Source organism: Caretta caretta, chromosome 2, assembly GCF_965140235.1.
Source record: "Caretta caretta isolate rCarCar2 chromosome 2, rCarCar1.hap1, whole genome shotgun sequence".
Lineage (NCBI taxonomy): Eukaryota > Metazoa > Chordata > Testudines > Cheloniidae > Caretta > Caretta caretta.
This window is the reverse complement of record NC_134207.1, coordinates 169,151,029-169,171,713: the sequence shown is the minus strand read 5'-3', so window position 1 is coordinate 169,171,713 and position 20,685 is coordinate 169,151,029. Positions and strand designations below refer to the sequence as shown.

The following is a 20,685-nucleotide window of genomic DNA, read 5'->3' as shown; positions in this document are numbered from 1 at the left end:
CAGCAAAGTAAAAATGATGAAAACAAGGTTGAAAAGAGAGTGTATGCAAAAGATAGAAATGACCTGCTCCAAGTTTAAGGTCAGACTGCAGCTGTAACTATCATTCCATTCAATTTTGCTTTGTGAGGGGAAAAAAGACCTTAAAAAACTATACAACTCATTTAGGATTACACTTTAGGCGATAGTTAATACTGAAAGAGTTAGAGGTGAAGACACTGGCTTTCCTTCTCTTGAAAATATTTTAAATGGCACATCATTTTCATGAAAGAGTCATGGGTGAGAGTTTCTGCAGATGAAGAAAGTTAAAGACCTGCAAAGCACAATACATTCTCTAGACCTTGAGAAGTCTGACTTTGCACACATGCAGAACCTTCTCCACCTAATTGGCCGCTGGAGAGAGAGAACCCATTTTCAATAATATCAACACCTTTACAACTTTTTTTGTTTCCTCCGCAGAAACTGCTTACATATTTCCAAGTTCTTCATTTTCTGTGGTCAAAATTCTGACAAGAATATTCATTCTGTTGGATGGAAACCCAAAAACTTGGATCACCAGTAAATCAGAATATTTTGCCTACTTATAAGGTACTATAGGCTACATTCTCGTCACAGATACAGAGGTTCAAATTTGGAGTAAATGTTGACTTCAGTGGAGTTACTCCAATTCATCGCTGTGTAGTTGAGATCAGAACACTATCACTCATTTTTAGGATCCAGTTCAGCAAAAAAGTTAAGCATATGCCCAACCTTAAGCATGGGGGTAACCACACTGAAGTCAATGAGATTATTCATATGTTTAAAGCTAAGCATATTTAAATACTTTGCTGAGCTGGGACCCCAGATAGCATCCCCCTGTTTGTATGGGTGACAGAATTTTTTTTTTTTTAAAAGAAGAACACACTTGTAAAAACCATAATAGTTGACAGGGAAATGGAAGGGCACGTGTAGTACCTGAAACTACTTTTAACGTTTTTTTCCTTGACTAGATTCTAGATTGACATGGACACAATCACCTTTTGTCCCTTATTATTTTTCAATCTTCTATTAAAATCACAGTAAAAATCACATCTTAATGAAGTAGCTATTGATCTATGTTAACGTGTCCTATGAGGGAAATTACACAGATGAACCATTGTGTTGGACACCTGGACCCTGCACTTGCAATGAGCTCCTCTTGAGAAGACTCCCATAGAGCTCATTGAAGGATTGAGATCTGAATTGTGGAGAAAAAAAACACCCCTCCTATTCTTGGTTTCTCTGGTATGCATAATATTGCCCTCCTTGTTATGTTCAGCCTTCCCCCACCCCCACCTTCCCAGTCATTGTGACCATCTCCAGATGCACCATCACATGCTGCTACGGACCCAAAACCCAAATCTGAACAGGCCCAAACTATGGGGTATTCAAAATCCAGATATGAATTTGTGTCATAAACCTGTATCTGCTAGCATTAGGTGTAAGGATAGCAGCCAGAAGACAGAATAAAGGGGTTCTCGAAGATCAAAATTATTTCCTCAAGTACAATTCCCTGAAATTGATCTACTTGAAAGCAAAATTCCTAGGTTCATGTATTAGATTTTAAAGCCAGAAAGGACTGTTAGATCATCTAGTCTCTCAACTCAAACCCAGGTTTTTCAATATGCAATTGTGCCAAGCACTAGCAAAGAATCCATTTATATCCATCTTTCCATATAGGAATGAAACTCAGCCAACTGAAAGTTAGACTAAATATCAGGAGACACACAGATTTTTTAGACTGGAATAGTCTCTCAAGGGAAAAGATGGAAGATGTATGCTTTGGGTCACAAAACAGTTGATCATATGCTATGAAGAAGTAAATCTCGTATTGCCTAGATGGAGACCGAACAGAGGACCTAATAAATATTGTCCATCCTATCTCTAACATATAGATTTTATAGACTGGGATAGAGTACTATATGGTTGTATAATCCATCTTTCTAACTCAAGATATCCCAAAGGTCTTAGACATAAATTAAACATGCATTAAAGTGACTGTGTAAGCTGAACTGGCAGCTGTGATTAGCAATCATATATATGATTTGGGGCTTTTCTACATGTCTAATCTGGCATAAAAATAGGGTGTTACTGTAAAATGGATCAGCTGTCTCTGATTAACTCTCTGTATGGATCATCTTATTACCAAATAAGAGTACATCATTATAATTTATTTTAAACCACTTCCAAAGTGGATTAAGATAATTTGGAATAAGGCATTCATTTCATTTCACCATTAGAGTGTCCATACAGAGAATTAATAATGAATAACTCCCTGGGTAGGCAAGCCCATAGCCTTTGATTTGAGAACATATACAGAGCACATTGTATGATCTTGCAGCTTTATCTTCTGTAAAAACCACTGATGCAATAAATCAGTTACTTCATGGGCCATTGGTTTTTAAAATCCTTACACTTAGAGACGCTGAGCCTTATGGATTTCATTTTCTGAAACCACTGATGGTTTTACTCAGTCAAATCTAAACATTCAGAACTTGAGCTCACGCCTTGTTTAGGAAATACTACTATATGAAATAAGTCATTGACTTCCTAATAAAGTGGCTTCCAGTATGATTAACATTTCTCAAACTTGTGCACGTAGTGTGTTTGTGGTTTGTGTCACAAGCCAATAGACGGGGAAATTCAGAAGGAAGTTGGTTATTCTGTCTATAACCCAGTTGCCTGCGTCCAGGCATTGAGGTTCATATGGTAAGTAGTTCATATGGTAAGTACTGCTAAATCTGAAACTCTGCCAGTACCTAGAATGTGGGAGGCACTTTCGTATAAGATTTTAAAAAAATATATTTTTTGTTGGAAAAAAAGTGGTGGAGGGGAAGACGGAAAAAAAGTGAAAAAAAGAGAAATAGAAAAAAACTAAAACAAAAAATGTTCATCTCATTTCAAACATTTCACTGAAAATTTAAAACATGCCTGAAATACACGAGCAGTGCTGGGGACCTAGGGCAAATTTACAGTGGGAGAATTATACTCGTTTGTGACACACACATTGCCACCATGTAGGTACAATGAAACAAGTTTGGAAGAGATGACAACCATTTTTTCTTGTTTTCTTTTTTTGTTTTCCTCCATTTTTTCAACATAACCGCCTCATTTTTAGAAAGTTGTGAGTAAGTGAAGAATGGATGTTTTGCAACATTTACTATAATTATACTTAGCATACATACAGTATATATTGTATGTAGAAGATGCTTTATATTGTATGTCTGCAGAAACCAAAGGCTTTTTATCCAGTACCCTTCTTCACTCCCCTATCCCAAAATAAAACACAACACTGATCAAACCACTCTTTGAAAGTAAAATGAAAGAAGTAGTTCCTTGCTGCCAAATTATAAGCCAAAGAAAATTTTAAGGCTGAGTGAAAAAACTTTACAGAATGTGTTTTATCATGGAAATACTAATATAAACATAACCATACTGAGTATCACTATAATGACAGGGGAAAGTTGGTAGTAATGGTTTGTTTTGTCTCCATGAAATGATTCTTGCTTGAAGTAAACTCTTGCTTAACATAAAATCCCAAGAGGCTGAGTAAAACTAATTTAATTACCTACCCACTCGTGCCTCAGTGACAATTTTCTCATTTTCTTTCTACAAGAGTGCAAAATGTATGATTGTCTTTATTTTTAAATCACCATCTAGAAGGCACAATTACTTATGTGGAATCAGAATTAAGTACTTACCATAATATCTCCCTTCAATAGCTGGGCTGGCTCTATAGCAATGCAGATTCTGCTTTGATTTTCTGGCCCTACACTACTTAACAGGAAAGAGAAGAAAAGGGGAGATGTTTAAATAAATGTTGTGCTTTTAAACAATAAAATCACGACAAAAAGATGGTTTAACTTTTGTAACTTAAAGGGTGGAGAACTACATTCCCGTAGAGATGAAAATAACTAAGACTTACTATATTCCTGAGGTATGAACTGGTTGCATAGCCTGGTAGATCTTTAGAAAAGGCCGACAAACTGCAAAAATAGCCAAGAGAGTCATGTATTCTTTGTTAATTATCTGTAATTTTTTTAAAAAATACACATTTAGTGAGTTTCCGGAACATATAACAGACACACTGGACCACATTCAGACCTGGTATTGGTGGATGCAAACGCTAGAGCTGGTTGACATTTTGTTGAAAAAAAATTAAGGAAAAATGGATTTTTGACAAATGTGACATTTTAGTTCTGTTGAAAGTTTTCAAGGCCATTTTTCAAAATGGAACAAAAAAAACCTCCTTTCATTCTGAACAAAAGTCTCTCTTGTTTTTTCAATCTTTCCACCTTTTTTTTTCCAATGGAAAAATAGCCAGGAGAGGAGAGAGGGAGGAGAAAGACTTTTGAAAATGAGAGAGAGTAGCACTTTGCTCACTTTTAAAATTCTAATCCCCTCTCTCCTACTGGGGAAAAATAAATAAATAGGAGAAAGTGGGGAACGACAAAAAGAGAAAACAAAAATAAATTTAAATGAAACATTTTGGTTTGGATTTTTTTTCCTTTGAAAAAGTTCCTGAAAATTTGACTGAGATTAACAATTATTTAATTTTTAATCATATTTTTGCATTAAAAAAACATTGTGGCCAGTCTAAAGGACAATGAAGTCAATGAAGCTACCCTTGCTTAAGTGGAGATTTAAGTATCACCCACTAGTGTATCTTGTGTATCTAGTGTAAATGATTAAAGGTCTAGAAAACATGATTTAAGAGGGAAAATTGAAAAAAAAATGGGTTTGTTTAGTCTGGAAAAGAGAAGACGGAGAGGGGACATGATAACAGTTTTCAAGTATGTAAAAGGTTGTTACAAGGAGGAGGAAGAAAAATACTTCTCCTTAACCTTTGAGGCTAGGACAAGAAGCAATGGGCTTAAATTGCAGCAAGGGAGGTTTAGGTTGGACATTAGGAAAAACTAATGGTGGTTATGCAGTGGAATAAATTGCCTAGGGACGTTGTGGAATCTCCATCATTGGAGATTTTTTAGAGCAGGTTAGACAAACACCTGTCAGGAATGGTCTAGATAATTAGTCCTGCCACAAATGCAGGGGACTGGACTAGATGATCTCTCGAGGTCCCTTCCAGTTCTGTGATTCTATGTAGAAAGGTCAGTGGCCTGCTACTTTTTCTCCTGCGCCTCCTTGCTGGAGTGTAAGCTCTAGAGTGCTTTTTAAGTTTTAGAACAGCAGATTCAGCAAAATGCTTTTGCTGGCCCATGTCACCGCCCAGAACAGTAGATCCAAGCGGACTGTAGAAACTGACTTTGAGGCCACCTCCTCAGGAGGCCCAATAGTGGAGTATGAGGAAGCAGACCACACTAAATAGGCAGAGGTAACCCTTACACTGGAGTGGGATAGCAGCACTGAGACTTTCCCACGTAAGGGGAACATAGCTGTTCGGATGTCAGTGAGACGACGGCAGGACTTGCACAGGAAGTCCCTCAGCCCACTGGAAGGAAGATGAGAAGGAGGTGCTATCTCTGCATTTAGCAGAACTGGAGAGTTGTGCTCCTCCACTCTCACTCTTACACTAGCCCTTGCCTAGAGGTTCTGTTGGGTTTTCCTCATCCCTTGGTTTGCAGGAATAGTTGAGGCGAGGAGTTGTTCCTTAATGGAAATTTTCCAAACCTCAAGAAAGGTCTGAGATTGTTTTGAAATTGAGGGGAAGTTTTAGGGAGTTCTTATCTGAACTGTACTGGTTTGCCCATCCTAATAACAGTGCAGTGTATCAAAAAGAGCAAGGCTTGAAAACGGCAAGTGAAATAATGTACCTCCTCCAGCATCAAAGCTTGGGATGCCATGAAGGATGACAAAGTGCAGGAAGAGTGGAGTCGTGTTCATTTTTACAGATCCAGACAGAAGGCCACTTAAGAAGTGCACATATCTGAAAAGAAAATGCAACACAATTAGCCAGGAAGGAAAAGACTGTTATAATCCCAGGGAAAATGATCTTCTCGTTGTAATGAATATAATTAATACAAGAGGGCATATCATTGCTTCATTTAGCCTTAGAGTTTAAGTGGAATAGAATAACCTGCATCAAAATATGAAGAGAAGCTTCTGTTTATCAAGTTTTTCAATTATTGGCAAGGATGTTGCTTTTATGGGTAATATTTGTACTAAAATAATTTAGGAGAGAATATTCCACCTAACAGCTTTGAAAAGGAGATGCGTGGGTGACTCAGGAAGCTAGTAAAGGTCACTTTCAGCCCAGTACATATTAACTGTGATTCAAGTCGACAGCATTCTGGTAGTCAGAGTGAAATGAGTCCAGCTCAGTTCCTAATGAACTGGTCTGCACATCAATAAAGCCACTTGAGTAGGTGCCCTTTTTGTAAGTGTGCACACATACCACAAGTTGTTTCATTCCCCCTAAACACCCTGAGATAGTTTCCCAATCCCTCTTGCACTAACAGACAAATGGCTGGCAGGACTAACATCTGATATTCAAGTAAAGCCAGTTTGTGCTTAGTACATTGGAGGAATTGTTCAAGAACAATTTATTCTTGTGGTGATATGAACCTCCTCACAGGAAAGCAAAGGTCAATGAGACCTAGGGTTATCTGCTCTGTAATTGCCTTTCCCACTGAGGGAAGTTTTAATTTATAACTGCATTTCTTCCCCACATAAGTTTTTCATTCTGTACCCTATTTTTGGATTGCTATATCCCTTCCCTCCTTTTAAATATCCAGCTAATTTCCCCAAGATCGGCCAAATTTGTAAGAAATAAAATACACACATCCCATAAATGGAATAAGATTAAAAAACAGCAGTCTCTCTTGCACAAAAAGACAAGGAGGGGCAAGATACATTCTATTATTCCATTTTGCTACTGATTTCCCTGTTTCAAACTCCCCTTTTGGCCACAAGGGGTGTTAAATTAGTTTAATATTGCTTTTAAGAATAAAATATATATCATTAAAAAAACAACTAACACACCACATGCTGCAAATTAGGTGGCAGCAATATGGGTAATATCACAGTTGTAGTGATTCTCCCTGACAGTGATAGTTCTACCGCCCTGAGTCTGGAGTTGTTGGGGTTATTTCTTTATTAGATTTGTTTTAAATACAAGTAGCAAGGGTTGCTTCAATGTCAATGTTGCTTCTTGTTTTCCTCCTCCAGGCTCTCTGGCAGTATTTGTTCAGTCAGCAGCACAAGTACAGGTTATCATATCTGCCTGGCTGCAAGAACAGGAGTAAGACAATACTGCACTGATGGCACAAATTTTAACCCTTTTTCTTTCTACCACCATGGGTACGTCTACACTGTAACCGCAGGGTGTGATTGCAGCCATGCTAGTTTTAATCTAGCTAGCCCAACTTATGGCCTGTACAACCTATGCCGAAGCCCAAACCACTGTGTCTTCACTGCCATTTTAGCCACACTAGCTAGATTAAAGGTAATGCAGTCATGCCTACCCTGAGCTGGAATCAAACCTGTGATTGGGATGTAGACATACCCATTGTCTCCTTAATGACCCCCCAAATTTATCCCCTTCTCTAATTTAAGTCCTGATCCTCCTGCCATTGCATTCATTATTGTGTTTATAGCTGATTATTCAGCTGTTTACTTGATATTTTTGAGGAGATTAAACAACGAAGCTTAAAACACACACACACTCACACACAATTCACCTTTCACATATAGAGGGCTCAGATCTGCAGTTCCTATTCACGCAAAACTTCAGTTGAAGCCCCTGAGAATTTTGCCCAAGTCCTGGAGGACTGGAACCCAAAGTGAGATTTCTCAGATGTTTGAGCCATGTGGTAGGTAGAAAGTGAGTGTGTATGTTCATGTTTTAAGATTATATATTCATAATCAGTTGAATGTCAGTAAGGATCTGGACACCTGAATGCCCAGTAATAACATTAGTAGATAAGCAAGCTAAAATGGGGTTATTTAATTGCATACTTCAGAGGATAAGCTGGGATCAAGTAGCATTGTAAAATTAGCCAGGGGCATTATGGAGTTGTTTCACTTTCCTCTGCAATAACAAGCGTTGACCATTGCCAGAGGCACAAGAGGCCAGATTTAGATTATGGCATATCCTGCATTCGTATGTTCTGCATGCAAGAGGCAGACTGAGTACTGCAATGTCGTAGTAAAACACAAAGAAGCTAATTCCACCATTCAGGAGGAGAATTAGTGCCTCCCAGAGGCCCCTGGAGAAACTAAACAAATATTCCAGAAGAGCATGTCAGACCAAATCCTGCATCATACAGGTATTTTATTTTGGCTTTAGGGCTCACACACTGTACGTGCAAGCCAGCAGCTACTGAAACTTCCTGTCAGCATGGCTGTAACAACTGCCATGAGGCACAGGTCACAGATGCTGTTGTGAGGCCTGTTGGTTCTCATGGAAACTTATTTGCAGAAGGGAGAGACTTAAAGTCAGAGCTGTTCATACTGCAGAAGGCATCCTGATGGGAGCACTGAGACTGTCTCATTCCTTTTGCTCCCACGGTGCATGCCACTGTTTCCTGTAGGTGCCATTTACAAGTGTCACATTTTAATAATGCAAGGTTTATTTGCAGATATGGAGCCGAATGGATAACGAGTTCCCCAGGCTAAATATTTTTTTTAAGTTTATTTAAAAACTCATGGGACTGTTATTTTTCATGTCAACAACAGCTGTGTAGGTCACTGGATAGGTCCATCAAGACACTGGGAAAGCCTTTCCCAACCAGAAACAGAGCGAATTTCCTGACCTTCATTATTACTATATGACTTTGTTCTTTTTAATTACTGACAAAGTCTTTTTTTTAAAAAAAACAAAGTGCTAAAATTGTTACATATCTGCTGATGAAAGGGAAAGTAATCAGTGATCCCAAATGAACTCCCTGTGTAGATATTTTACACATCGAAATGAAGACTGGTGCATGAGAGTATAACAATTACCTAGTAGGCATTTTCCAGCTGCTCCCTTCTTTTCTGGTACTGAAACATCCACTAGTTTAATCCTAAATTGCACAGATGTCCACACACATACCTCAAGACTATTTCACATCCCAAAACATCAACTATCTGCTCTAAGTAATGTCTCACCTTCACTTATAGAATAGACAGAGTATATGATAGTGTAGTGTGATATAAAGATTTTATTGTCATGACTCAGATGTCCGTTTTATATGTAAATCATCCCAAACAATGTCAATAAAACCGTTATATCACATCACTCCATCATGTTCTCACTAAAATGTCATATGAGATAGAAAAAGACAAGTTTACATTTCTTTTACAGAGGTTTTAAAGTGTATTGGGACTGCTTTGCTGCCTAGACATAATGAAGTACAAACACATATAGATGAAACCTTTGTACCATACCAAAATATTACCTATGTGTATATAAATACACCCAAACAGAGAGAGATCTCCTTTAAGGAAGATTGCTACAAGGTGGAGAGTTGAAGTGGGAAAATCTCAGGGAAATGTCCTCCACTGGATAGTGAGGAGAAACTATGGCATTTGCTCATCTAGTAATATAAATTAGATATAAGTTAAATACCTTTTTTGGGATGGCTGCATTAAAGTTGAAACTTTATCATCGAAGAATTTCTTCATAGCAAATCTGTCTAGAGCCTGATCAGCGCTATCAAAACAAAGAAGTAGATACCATGTTATTCCATTTGGGGTTGGTTGTGGATCCACAGGATCAGTGCTATGCCCCACCTTTGGAACAGTCTCTTGGAGGAACCCCTTCAGTGTGCCAGACCCAAAAGGAGTCTTCCTCCAGGGTAAGCCATGTGGACTCACCACCTCCTTAGACTGAACCTCTGAGGGTCCTGCTCTCCTACTATACACCAAGAGCTCTGTTCAGTGAGTCCAACTGAGATAGACTCCTGGTACAGACTTGTATGCTCCTCAGGGATTAATGCACCTCACCAAGCATTAGCAGTCAAACAAACAATGTTGTCAAAACAGTTGGGTTTATTAGTCAACTGGAGCACAATATAGGAAGTCTTTAGTTTAGCATAGAGAACTGAAAGTTAAAGCAAGTCCATTCTCGTTAGCCCAGAGCCCAGCCAAGCTGTAGTGAACCCCATTGTTCAAGCTCTGTCTCTCTTTAGGTCTGACCTCCTTCCTCAGATTCCAGGTGAGATCCCCAACTTCTTCCAGCAGCCAACTCTTATCCTCCTACCTCTCCAGTCCTTTCTGGGGAATTGTGCTGAGCTTCCCTGCAGAGAGATGGAGAAATCCATCTCCCTCTGGGTCATTCGTTGCTAGGAGTCAATATGCTGGTGATTGGATTTGCCATTGTCTTTTTGGATTCTCCATTGATATGCCATTGTCTTTTTGGATTCTCCATTGGCCTCAGCCAGTCCTTTTCCAATGACTCCTTCAAGCTCAGACAGCTAGGCGACATTCATACCTACATCTCTTAGCCTGCCCTGAGAGCAAACACTCGTTTTCCACCCACAGGGTAGTAATGCAACATATAGGGAAATCTGAGGCACACATAAGAATCATAAAAATTGCCAAAAATTCCCACTTCATCACAGGATTATCTTGGAAATGCTGCGGTTTACAGCTTGAAATGTGCCAAACTACAAAATGCCTTCAGTAATTGCCAACCCACCTGCTCACAGGTCAGGTTGGGATAGTTTTTCCACTGCCACCTTTTAATTCCACTCCAAAGGCAGTTTCCTCCCTGAGACAAAGCACCTACTTCTCATGTTTAATTATCAGGATTTTGCATTTCATACATGAATATGCAAGATTTGCAATGCAATGGATTTAGCCACCCCCAGGATGCACAATGAACAACTTGTCGCAATTTGCTTTTAGCCCCATCAATACAGCTTTCTCTGTGGACTGCATAGGAGGGTACTTGTATTCCCTCCTTAATATTATGTCCCAAAACCTACAACAGCTAATACTGAAGAGAGAAGAAGAAAAAGAAGAAAGAAAAAGCATCAGAATTCTGACTGAACTAACATACATGTAATTATTCTAAAGATTTATTCAGTCCTGGTTTCTTGCTATCTGGTTTACCAGGAGAGGGTATGCTCCAGAAGCAGAACAATCAGGCCTTGGGAAAGAAGGGCTTTGTGCAAGTCAACCATGAACCCCCCGTAGATTATTGTGGAGCATCAATGGTAGGCTGTGAAAGAAGTTTGGTTTTATTATTCTTTGTTTAAAATGAGAGTGGATATTGGGCATATGGGCAGAGAAGGCAGAAGAGCACAGAAAAAACGAGGTCCTCAAGTACCAGACAGAAAACCATGATGATCCCAGCCCCCAAATAAATGAGACAATCCCTAATTATTTGTTCCCAAGTATCAAGTTGTGCTCTTTTTGCTGTATATGGGACAAATACATAATCATCATATGAGAGTAAATGGATCTGGTAGACTGATGCTAATTAACATCCGTATATAAGGTCTGAAGTAACTAGACCCCATGGAACCACAGGGTAAAATCCCATCAGAGTTGGCTTAGCCCTGTTGAGTCTTCATAGAAGACTTTAAAAACTAAGGATAACCCCATTTGCCTTCAATGGATGTTGGATCAGGTCCTGTCTTCTCTTCATTGATGTTAAAGATCCCATGCCACGCCACTTTCCAGAACAGGACTGGGCAAAATTTTCACCTCCTTTCCTACTCCCTGCTGCTGGGTACTAATTGATTTGTTGCCCTCCACCAAGGAGGTGATTGTATTTCATTGCGGCTCTGTGTGCATAGTGTCAAATGCTTTAGGATAAGAGGCATTAAATTACATTATATACACATAGAAATCACCATTTTATGGCATAAAAACAATGAGGACTCCGGTGACACCTTGAAGACTAACAGTTCTATTTGGGCATAAGCTTTTATGGGTAAAAAAACCCACTTCTTCAGATGCATGGAGTGAAAATTACAGATGCAGACATAAATATAGTGACACATGAAGAGAAGGGAGTTTCCTTACAAGTGCAGAACCAGTGTTAATAAGGCCAAATTTTATGGCATATTGTAAGACAACCTGATTAAAACTGAACTCTCTTTTTTATTCTTTGTTAAAGGCTGTACCTATTGTTCCATCAAGTTTTATGTAGAATTTCTATTCCGTTCATTAGGGAGTTCTGCTTAAAAACCGATGGCGCAATACAGACTAAGTGATTTAGAGGCTTGTGGAAGAAATCTGTTCCTTCCATGGCTATCTACTGCTGAATCACATACGTGATCATTTTTAAAAATGGCTAGTTGCTGTGTTCTGCCCACTACGTGCCGCTTATTTAAAGTGATAGATAAATACACATGCAATTATCCTTCTCATTTCAAATTCATCTTAATTGGCAAGACAGATGTTCAGTGTGTTTTGCATTATACATCCTCACTAGTCATGCCACCAGGGATCTAAGCATCAAACTCTCATTTTGCAAAGGATTTTTTATCCTTATCTGTAAGAACAAAGCTTAATATCTCTTAGAGAGAGCATGGGTTACCCCAGTTAAATATGGCTGCAGGTAATCTTTCTTGAATTAGAAAACTGGGCACTCATGACCCAGACAGCAAAGGCACGATGGCAACCATACAAGTGTTCTCATAGAACTTTTTTTGTTTTCGCTTAGACAAACGCTTCAGGAAAATTAGGGATAATGTTTCCTCCCCTAGCTGAGGCATATTCTGGGCTCTGGGCTGCGGGAGGGGGGGAGGGGGCTCGGTCACAGATGTAGTTTGACTTCTATTTTGGGTGGGCAGGGGCCAGTGGGGTTTGAGCCAGCTCCACATGGCAGGGTCCATGGAGGGAGCGCCACCTCCACCCCCCAGCTCACATCAGCAGGCCACCCACCCTGTCTGGGTTGTGTGCGGGGGGTGGGGTAGGGGGAGTGTGCAACCAAAAATGATAACTCAGAGGTGGGGGGCTCAGCTCACAAAGTTTGAAAACAGCTCAGGGTACAGGAAGGGGGTGGCTAGGGGCTGTGTGCAGGCACAGGTAGCTCAAGGGGCAGGGAGAAGGGTAGCTAGGGGCCATGTGCAGGAAGGGGGGTAGCTCAGGGTGCAGGCAGGGGGGTAGCTAGGAGCTATGTGCCAGGAGGGCTCCCCTGCGGTCCCTGTTCCCCGAAGTCTCTGCCAGCCATGGAGCCGAGTCTCCTCACCCAGGCAGCTCTTACCGGCTGCATGAGCAAAGGGGGCTGGGAGCTGAGGAGCAGCTTCAACCCCCTGCACCAGCAGCAGCAGGAGACAAGGGAATGCAGTGACTGCCTGCTCCATGGCGCCAGCCAGAGCAGCAGCTGTCCCACCCTGCCCGGCTCTGGCTTCCTGCCTCTGACCTGGCCGTGGGGCATGGAGAGAAGGAGGTGGAAAGGGTGTGTGTGGACCTTCCCCAGGACTGCCCTGTTCTTGCAGTGTAGTTTTGAGTGTGTGTGGGGGGGGCAACACCCCCCGTGCCTCCGAATTCTGCCCATGGGGAGCACTGAGGCTTGGGGCTTTAACCCCGGGGGTCCTGGCTTCAGCCCTGTGGGAGATGCTGGGGCTCGGGCTCTGGGTTTTAGCCACGGGGCCCCCCCGGATCCCCTGTTGAGAACTGCTGCTCTAATTTGTTTCCTGAAACACCATTTAAAGAGTAAAGAATGCTAAAATGTCACCCACAATATCAACAGCATCAAAGTACTATTTTATAGCAGTAAAGAGACCTAGTGAATAGAACAATAAGAAACTAGCATATTTGTTTTATGAGTAAAATCAGAACAAAATAAAAAAAACCGAGGAAGCCCCAAAAAAACATTCCCCCGAATATCCCATTTGTCACCAGAGCTAAGGATTTCTCACACAGCCTGGAACTGTTGACATATGTACAATATTGACAACCTAGAGATGACTGGGAACTTCCTAGAGCTCTTTCCCTCCCGCTAATTAAATATACAAGAAGCAAGATTTGGATTGGAGTTGCCAGGCATCCTGAAATTCATTGGAAAGTTTCCAATCTCAGATCCTGCAACCGAGTTGGAAGAATCCTGAATTTACTTTGGGGAGAATACAACATCAACTGTCATGCCAGGACATCACACCATTGCATCAAGATGCCATGCTGTTGGGTCAGGACACTATTATGTGGTTTCTTGAGGAGATGCCATAATAATTTGGTGTAATATCACAACACAGAGATCACAACACAGCACTGCAGTATCCTCATGACAACTCTTTTGTCCCACAGGATTAAGGTAGGTGAAGTGGTGGTAATCCTTGTCCTGAAGATTAGTTCCTCCAGAAATAACTGTATTACTTCATTTTCTAAAGTGTACCATTGTTCACAATGTAGCTAGTGGCATTTCCTAATCATACTGGGTTGTTTATCTGTGGACCAGGTAAATGGGAAATATATTAGGTGAAATCAGGGCTCCAGTGGAGCCAATACGAGTTTTTCCATTGACTTCAACGGTGTCAGGATTTCACCCATTTTCCACAAATTGAATAGATAATTTGCAGTGCCAGGGCTTGAGTCTAATCTTAGCCAAATCGATTTAAGTCCAAAATAGTGTCACTGAGATCTTGCTTGAGTTATGGTCTCTGTGAATTACTTTTACAAATTTAAAGACAAGAATCTGGCCAATTTTGATTGAAAGGCAGAAGTAGAAAATTATATGTGTGTTCTATCCTTCAGATAGTATTTACCAAATTTCTTTTTTTTTAACAGACAACCAGAATTTCACAAATACCAAGCTCACATAGCAAATCAGTGGCAGAACCAGGAACAGAACCCACAGTTCCTGACTCCCAGTCCTTTGCTCTGTTAGATGCATGTTCCTTCTTAACGAGAGGTGATGAGATGTGGTTCATGAGACAATCTCTTTATTAAGATGTGCTCTGCACTTTGGAAGAGTTTGGGGATCCCTGCTCTGGTGTGAATATTAGATCCAGGTTCTGATAACTTTATTCATGATGAGTAGCACCTATTCCAGAAGTAACTCCAGTAAGAGAAAAGATAGTCTAGTGGTTAGAACACTAGGAGGGCCTGTGGGAATCTTGGGTTCAATTCCTGCTTTGCCACAAACATCCTGTGTGACCCTGGGCAAGTCACTTAGTCTCTTTGTGCCTCAGTTTCCTACCTGTAAAATAGAGATAATAGTACTTCCCTACCTCACAGGGTTGTTGCGATGATAAATCCATTAAAGACTGTGAGATGCTGAGATATTACAGTGATGATAGTGTGACAAAGTTCTTCCCCTGCCTTGGTGGGTCCTGCGCTTATTGGCGGATTTGCTCACCTCAGAGATTCACAGCAGCCCTCAGTTTGGCCACTTTTGCTAGTGGCTCAAAACTGCCGTTCACTCAGCTAACCTCATCACTGGCCAGCATGGGGAAAGGGAGGGGAACAATCCCTACAGTCTCTGCTGACCCACCTAGTGGGTCGGGGGATAGGTCAGGGACCTTCCCCTCAGGTGGGACCCACAGTCCAGCTCACCTCCTCTTGTCTCAAATAGGGAGTTTAGGAGGATGGGGGGAACCTAGGCCCGCCCTCTACTCCAGGTTCCAGTCCAGGACCCTGGGGATTCAATTGTCTACAGTGTCTCTTATAACACTGCGTGACAGCTACAACTCCCTGGGCTACTTCCCCATGGCCTCCTCCCAACACCTTCTTTATCCTCACCACAGGACCTTCCCCCGATGTCTGGTAACCCTTGTACTTCTCAGTCCTCCAGCAGTATGCCTACTCACTCTCAGCTCCTCACACGCCTCTTGCTCCCAGCTCCTCACATGCACCTCACTAACTGAGGAGAGGTCCTTTTTAAAACCAGGTGCCCTGATTAGCCTGCCTTACTTGGTTCCAGCAACTTCCTGATTGTTCTGATTGTTATCTTACTCAGGGAAAAAGGACCTTCTTAAGCTGGGGCTAATAAATCTACCTTCTATCATGCTCCTACAGCCATCTGGCCTGACCCTGTCACAGTAGCCATGTAAGTATATAATATGGATGGGCAGATTCAAATGGGGATTACTCATGGAATAAGGTACTACTTAAATGAGTAAAACTGGTAGAATCTGGTCCTAGTCAAAAGAAATGCCATTAATTTTTTAAAAATTTATAGAAGGAAGGCTTGTAACAGATTCTCATCCATCATGCATAATTTTGAGACACTTCAGCACCATCTGATTGAAACGGGCATGGGTGACAATCGGACAATGACTGGTTACTGAAATTAAGGGGAAAATTTTAGGGTTTTCCCCCAGCCTTGAAAGATATGCAAACACAGTAATTCATTTGCATTGTTCATCTCTTACCTGGCAGAAACATGGGTGAAGTGCATATATGATGATATCACTACTCCTATCCTTCCTTTTCCACCCTGTAGGAAGACAAAGAAACCATAGTTTCTATTATTTAATATTTACATAGCACCATAAGTATATGTGGGACTTTGCTGTAAGAAAAAGACATCAGTTCCATCCATTGTGCACACGATGGAATGCTGCTTCACTCAGGTCCTATGCTATGTTGCAAACAACAATATTTCCATATTACTTTGGCTGTTCTGGTGACTACAGGAGCTCAGGCCTGTCTTTTGTTGAAGTGGTGGAGGAGAATGGTGGTCAGTGGCTTTTAAAGACCCTTTAATTGCAAGTTGGTTGACTTGCCACATTGAAAATACTGAGTGAGACTTTGGTGTTGGGCACCCCAGTCCTACTGAAACTCAGCAAGCATTGGTACCAAAACTGCTCTGGTGCTCTTTAAAAATCCCACTTAACTCCTGGTTGACCAGTAGCATGTCAGGAGCAGAGAGTCCAGATCAGCGGTGGGCAGCCAAGCAGGACTTTTTTTATTTTTATTTTTTTAAATTCAGGATTTTGTATATTTAATTTGAAATGAGAAATGAATGGATTCATTTTTTTCCAGTTTTACCCTAAAAAAGATTCCTGAACTAAAGCCCACAAATCAGTTGTTTTATTTCCCTTTCTTTTTTACTACATCTTACATAGAATGTATTTATTAGACATGGTATTTTTGTGTGTATACCAGGACAAAGCTATAAATTAAAATAAAGAAAACTATGAACAGCAGCAATAACATTCTATCACTTTTTTGTTTTGGGCTCATCCAAGACAAGCCTGGACAACTTTGAAATTTCTGGCATGATGTGCTATAAACTATGAATTCTGACAAGCATCCACAATTTTTTTCTGACACCTGTGATTTATAATAACTACCACTTAGTCTTTATGGAGTATTTTCATAATGTTTCAAAATTTTATTAAATAGTTTACATGACATATGTACAGTACAAATTACTGATCAGTCATTCTGGCTAGTTTTAACATGCTTTCAGATTATTCAGCCAACACATTTTGGCTATATCCAGGAAGGATGGTGGTGGGAAGCTTTTAAGATCCCAGGGAAGAAATTCATCAAGTTATTTTAGAGGGATTTATAAAATACTCATTGGGATATTTTGCTTTTTACTTCTGGTATAGTTGTGTCCAGAAAAGTATCTGTGTAAAAATGAGTCCAGCGTAGTGACGATATCATTTCCTTTGTGTCTTCCTTATCATGGTGCTGTCCTCAGACAGCCCTGCCTGGAGCATCCTTCTGCAGCAGGCTGCAGCATGACACGTGCCTGCCTCAGTTTCCCTTTCAGGTAACCCAAGGACTCCCCATAAGGCTCTCTTGCCTCAATGATATCCTTCTTTGAGGCTAGTTTACTACAAAAATATTGTGCAAATAATTCAAAACATAAGTCTCAAAACAGTTCATTTATCACTCCAGTGCATATAGTCCTTAAAATCTCATGACATGATTCTCTCCATACCACAACTAGGCTCCTCATCAGTCCTCTTCAGATCCTCTGCCAGGACAGCCATCCCAGCCAGGACAGCCATCCCAGCCCTCTGAGCTGGAGCTGAACTCCAGTCATCACAGCAGGAACCCCCACAGCCTCTCTGCTGAGAGATCACCCTCACCAGGGAGCATCACTCTGTTCCCCAGACCGATCGCTGTACAAGCCATCAGGCAACTCCCCTCTGCTGCTGTTGCCGCCGCTGCCATCAGTTCTCCAGCCCTGGCTCACTGGCTCGGAGCAGACTGCTGTTAAACCACTCTTGCTCTCCTGCCTTTAGCCTTCCCCTAGGAAACACCTTCAGGCTCCTGCAGCTCTCATCTCCTGCCACTCTCCGCCTCCCTGCAGCCTGAACTCATCACATTTCATGCTCTCAAATTCTGGTCCTTCATAGGCCCCATGTACTGCCTCACCCTCTTTCTTGGCCAAATGGGAGCACTTGTTCTGGCACAGGGGAGCTAGACCTGCTTCATTTACTGGGGCAGCCTGCCCTGTTACAGGCCTCATTTCTGCACCATTTAAGGCTCCAATCCTGCAGATGACAGGAAATCAACGGGACTCCCCACAGGCACAAAGTTTGCCCACATGCTATCAACTGCAGGACTGGGGGAAAATATCAGTGGGAGTTTTCAAATGATTTCAATGGAAGCAAGTTCTGGTCCCATATCTGATTAATTTACTGTCAACAAATAACAGCACAGCAAAGCCAGTAAGACTATAGATGTATTTGCCTCGAGTGCCATCAACAAACCTGCCAATTCACTTCTGATCTCAGGATTATTTACTTTAGCTTTATTTCTCTTCTCAGTGAACAAACACTGAGAAGGGAAAACATTACACAACAGTAACAGCACATTAGAGTATTGCAATTATGCAGTTAGTTAGGACCTGGATGGTCCTAAGTGCCCTAATTTCCCAGTGGCTACAATAGCAGTGTGGGATAGTTTCACAAAGAAATGTAAGTGTTGAGACACTGAGTGTCAAGACATCTAACTTTTAGGTGTCCAGAAAATCTATGGAATTCACAAAGCCTGAGTTAGGTGCTCAGGCTCCTTGTGTAATGAATGGGGAGAGATGGGTGCCACAGAATGGGATTCACAGAAGCCAACATGCTGGGTAGTTCTCAGTCTAAAGTAGCCAATGGGAGATGCCGACAAGAGGGGTGTGCACTAAGCCCCGCCCCCTTAGGGAGTTCCATGCCTAAATCCATGCTGTAGGCAGATGCCTCCTTCTTCCTGTGATTTTTAGCTGTGAACTCTCTCTGGGTGTTCGCAAATTTAGGCACCGAGCAAGTTTATTTCACCTTTCAGCAGCAGCTAAGTGAAGTTTTGTGAATGTCAGAAGTCCTGATTCTTGGATTTAGGTCCTAAAGTGGCAGTTAGGTGCCTAAATCCTTTTGTGAATCCTTTTGTGAATTTAGCTCTATGTCTATACAATATTATTCTAGTCCAAATGGAATGAATAATGTTATCCGTTGCAATCACTGTATGATATATTCAACAATAAAGTGCCCACTTTTCAACTTGGGCATCTAAACTAGATACCTAAATCCCAGAGATGAAAAGTCAGACGTGCATTTAGGTGACCAAATGCCCACTTTAGGCAACTAAGTAGAGATTTGGACATCTAACGTTAGTGCTCGTAATGACTTGATTCAATTGACTTATGGTGATTCTGTGAGGTGCCATGTGCCCTCAAAGTCCACTAAAGTAAATGAATGTCATATACTACAAGAGGATCCTCAAAAGTTTGACAAGGAGATGGACTAAATACACTCAACAATGGTGTTCAGTTTTGATATATATACACCTCACTGCATATTACTTCTAAGCACACAAGCCTGGATTTATCCGGCCAGATCATTGGCTGGTCTAACTCGGCATAGTTAATGGCTTTAGGCCCCTTTATATCAGCTAAGCATCTGGCTCACTATGTTTTCAACATTAAAACAGCTGCAAAACTGTTAATTATAACTTTTCTTGTTATGATCAAGTATTAAAAATTGAACGTCATATATACGCTCACTACACTGCACACTTACTCTGCAATGGATCACCACCACATGCTGAGGGTCGCTGTTCAACCATGATTCCATAGCCTTGCAGATGGTGCACATCTTATCAAGGGGAGGTGCGTGAAGGTCAGGCCAGCCCACATCCATAATCTGGAATCAAGCAAAACCACTTCATTTTCTATTTGATAGTAAAGGTTCCTTCTTTTTTCTAACAGAAACATCTGTGCTTCACAGAACCATGGTGATATTTCATTATTTAAAATGCCTTTTCATCATATAAGCAAAACATCTTTACAGACCTCCCAAAACAGCAGGGGGAGGAGGGATTAATTATTATTATTATTAGCATACATGAGCTTTCCATGCAAGTATTAACAAATCTTATCCAACACTAGAGCTGACTGAGAATTTTTTTCCAAAATGTATTTTGATTAATCAAAACTGAAACTTTGTGTAGGAAAGGGTTGGCTTTGTGAAATTTCCCATTGAAAAAAAATTAAAACAATTGTCAAAATGACCCACTTCAACATTTTCTAAATAAAAGTTCTGGAGTTTTTTTGGTTCAAAATTAGTTTTCGTTTAGAAATTCACATTAATTCATAGTAAAAATAAAATAAAACATAATAAAATAAAATAAAATAAAAGGTCAAAATACAAGTCTTTAGAAATTGTTGAATCAAACTGTTTTGATTGATCCAAACTTTTTTTTTTTTGGTGGTGGAGGGGAGAGGGGAAGGGGGTTGATTTATGAAAATGTCAGACTTTTCTTCTTGATTTGGGACAGGAAAAAATTTCAAAATCTTAAAATTTCCTGGGATGGGAAAACTGTTTCCTGCCCAGCTCTCTTAATAACCTGTATTTCCTACCTTTAAAGGAACTAGTTTTCTTTTGGTCAACT

The 20,685-nt window shown here is 40.8% G+C and overlaps 1 protein-coding gene across 6 annotated transcripts in view; it reads right to left on the bottom strand.

The window, feature by feature from the left end:
• Positions 1-20,685, bottom strand: part of TNS3 (tensin 3) — a 343,736-nt gene that overhangs the window by 131,221 nt on the left and 191,830 nt on the right. For 5 of the 6 annotated variants that reach the window (XM_048839218.2, XM_048839220.2, XM_048839221.2 and 2 more), the window contains 6 exons: positions 19,815-19,937; positions 16,224-16,288; positions 9,524-9,607; positions 5,787-5,899; positions 3,941-4,001; positions 3,717-3,792 (listed from right to left, as the gene is read on the bottom strand). In XM_048839218.2, the coding sequence (XP_048695175.2) occupies positions 3,717-3,792; positions 3,941-4,001; positions 5,787-5,899; positions 9,524-9,607; positions 16,224-16,288; positions 19,815-19,937 (522 nt within the window). The remainder of the gene's footprint in view (positions 1-3,716; positions 3,793-3,940; positions 4,002-5,786; positions 5,900-9,523; positions 9,608-16,223; positions 16,289-19,814; positions 19,938-20,685) is intronic. The other variant, XM_048839219.2, reaches the window with a different exon arrangement.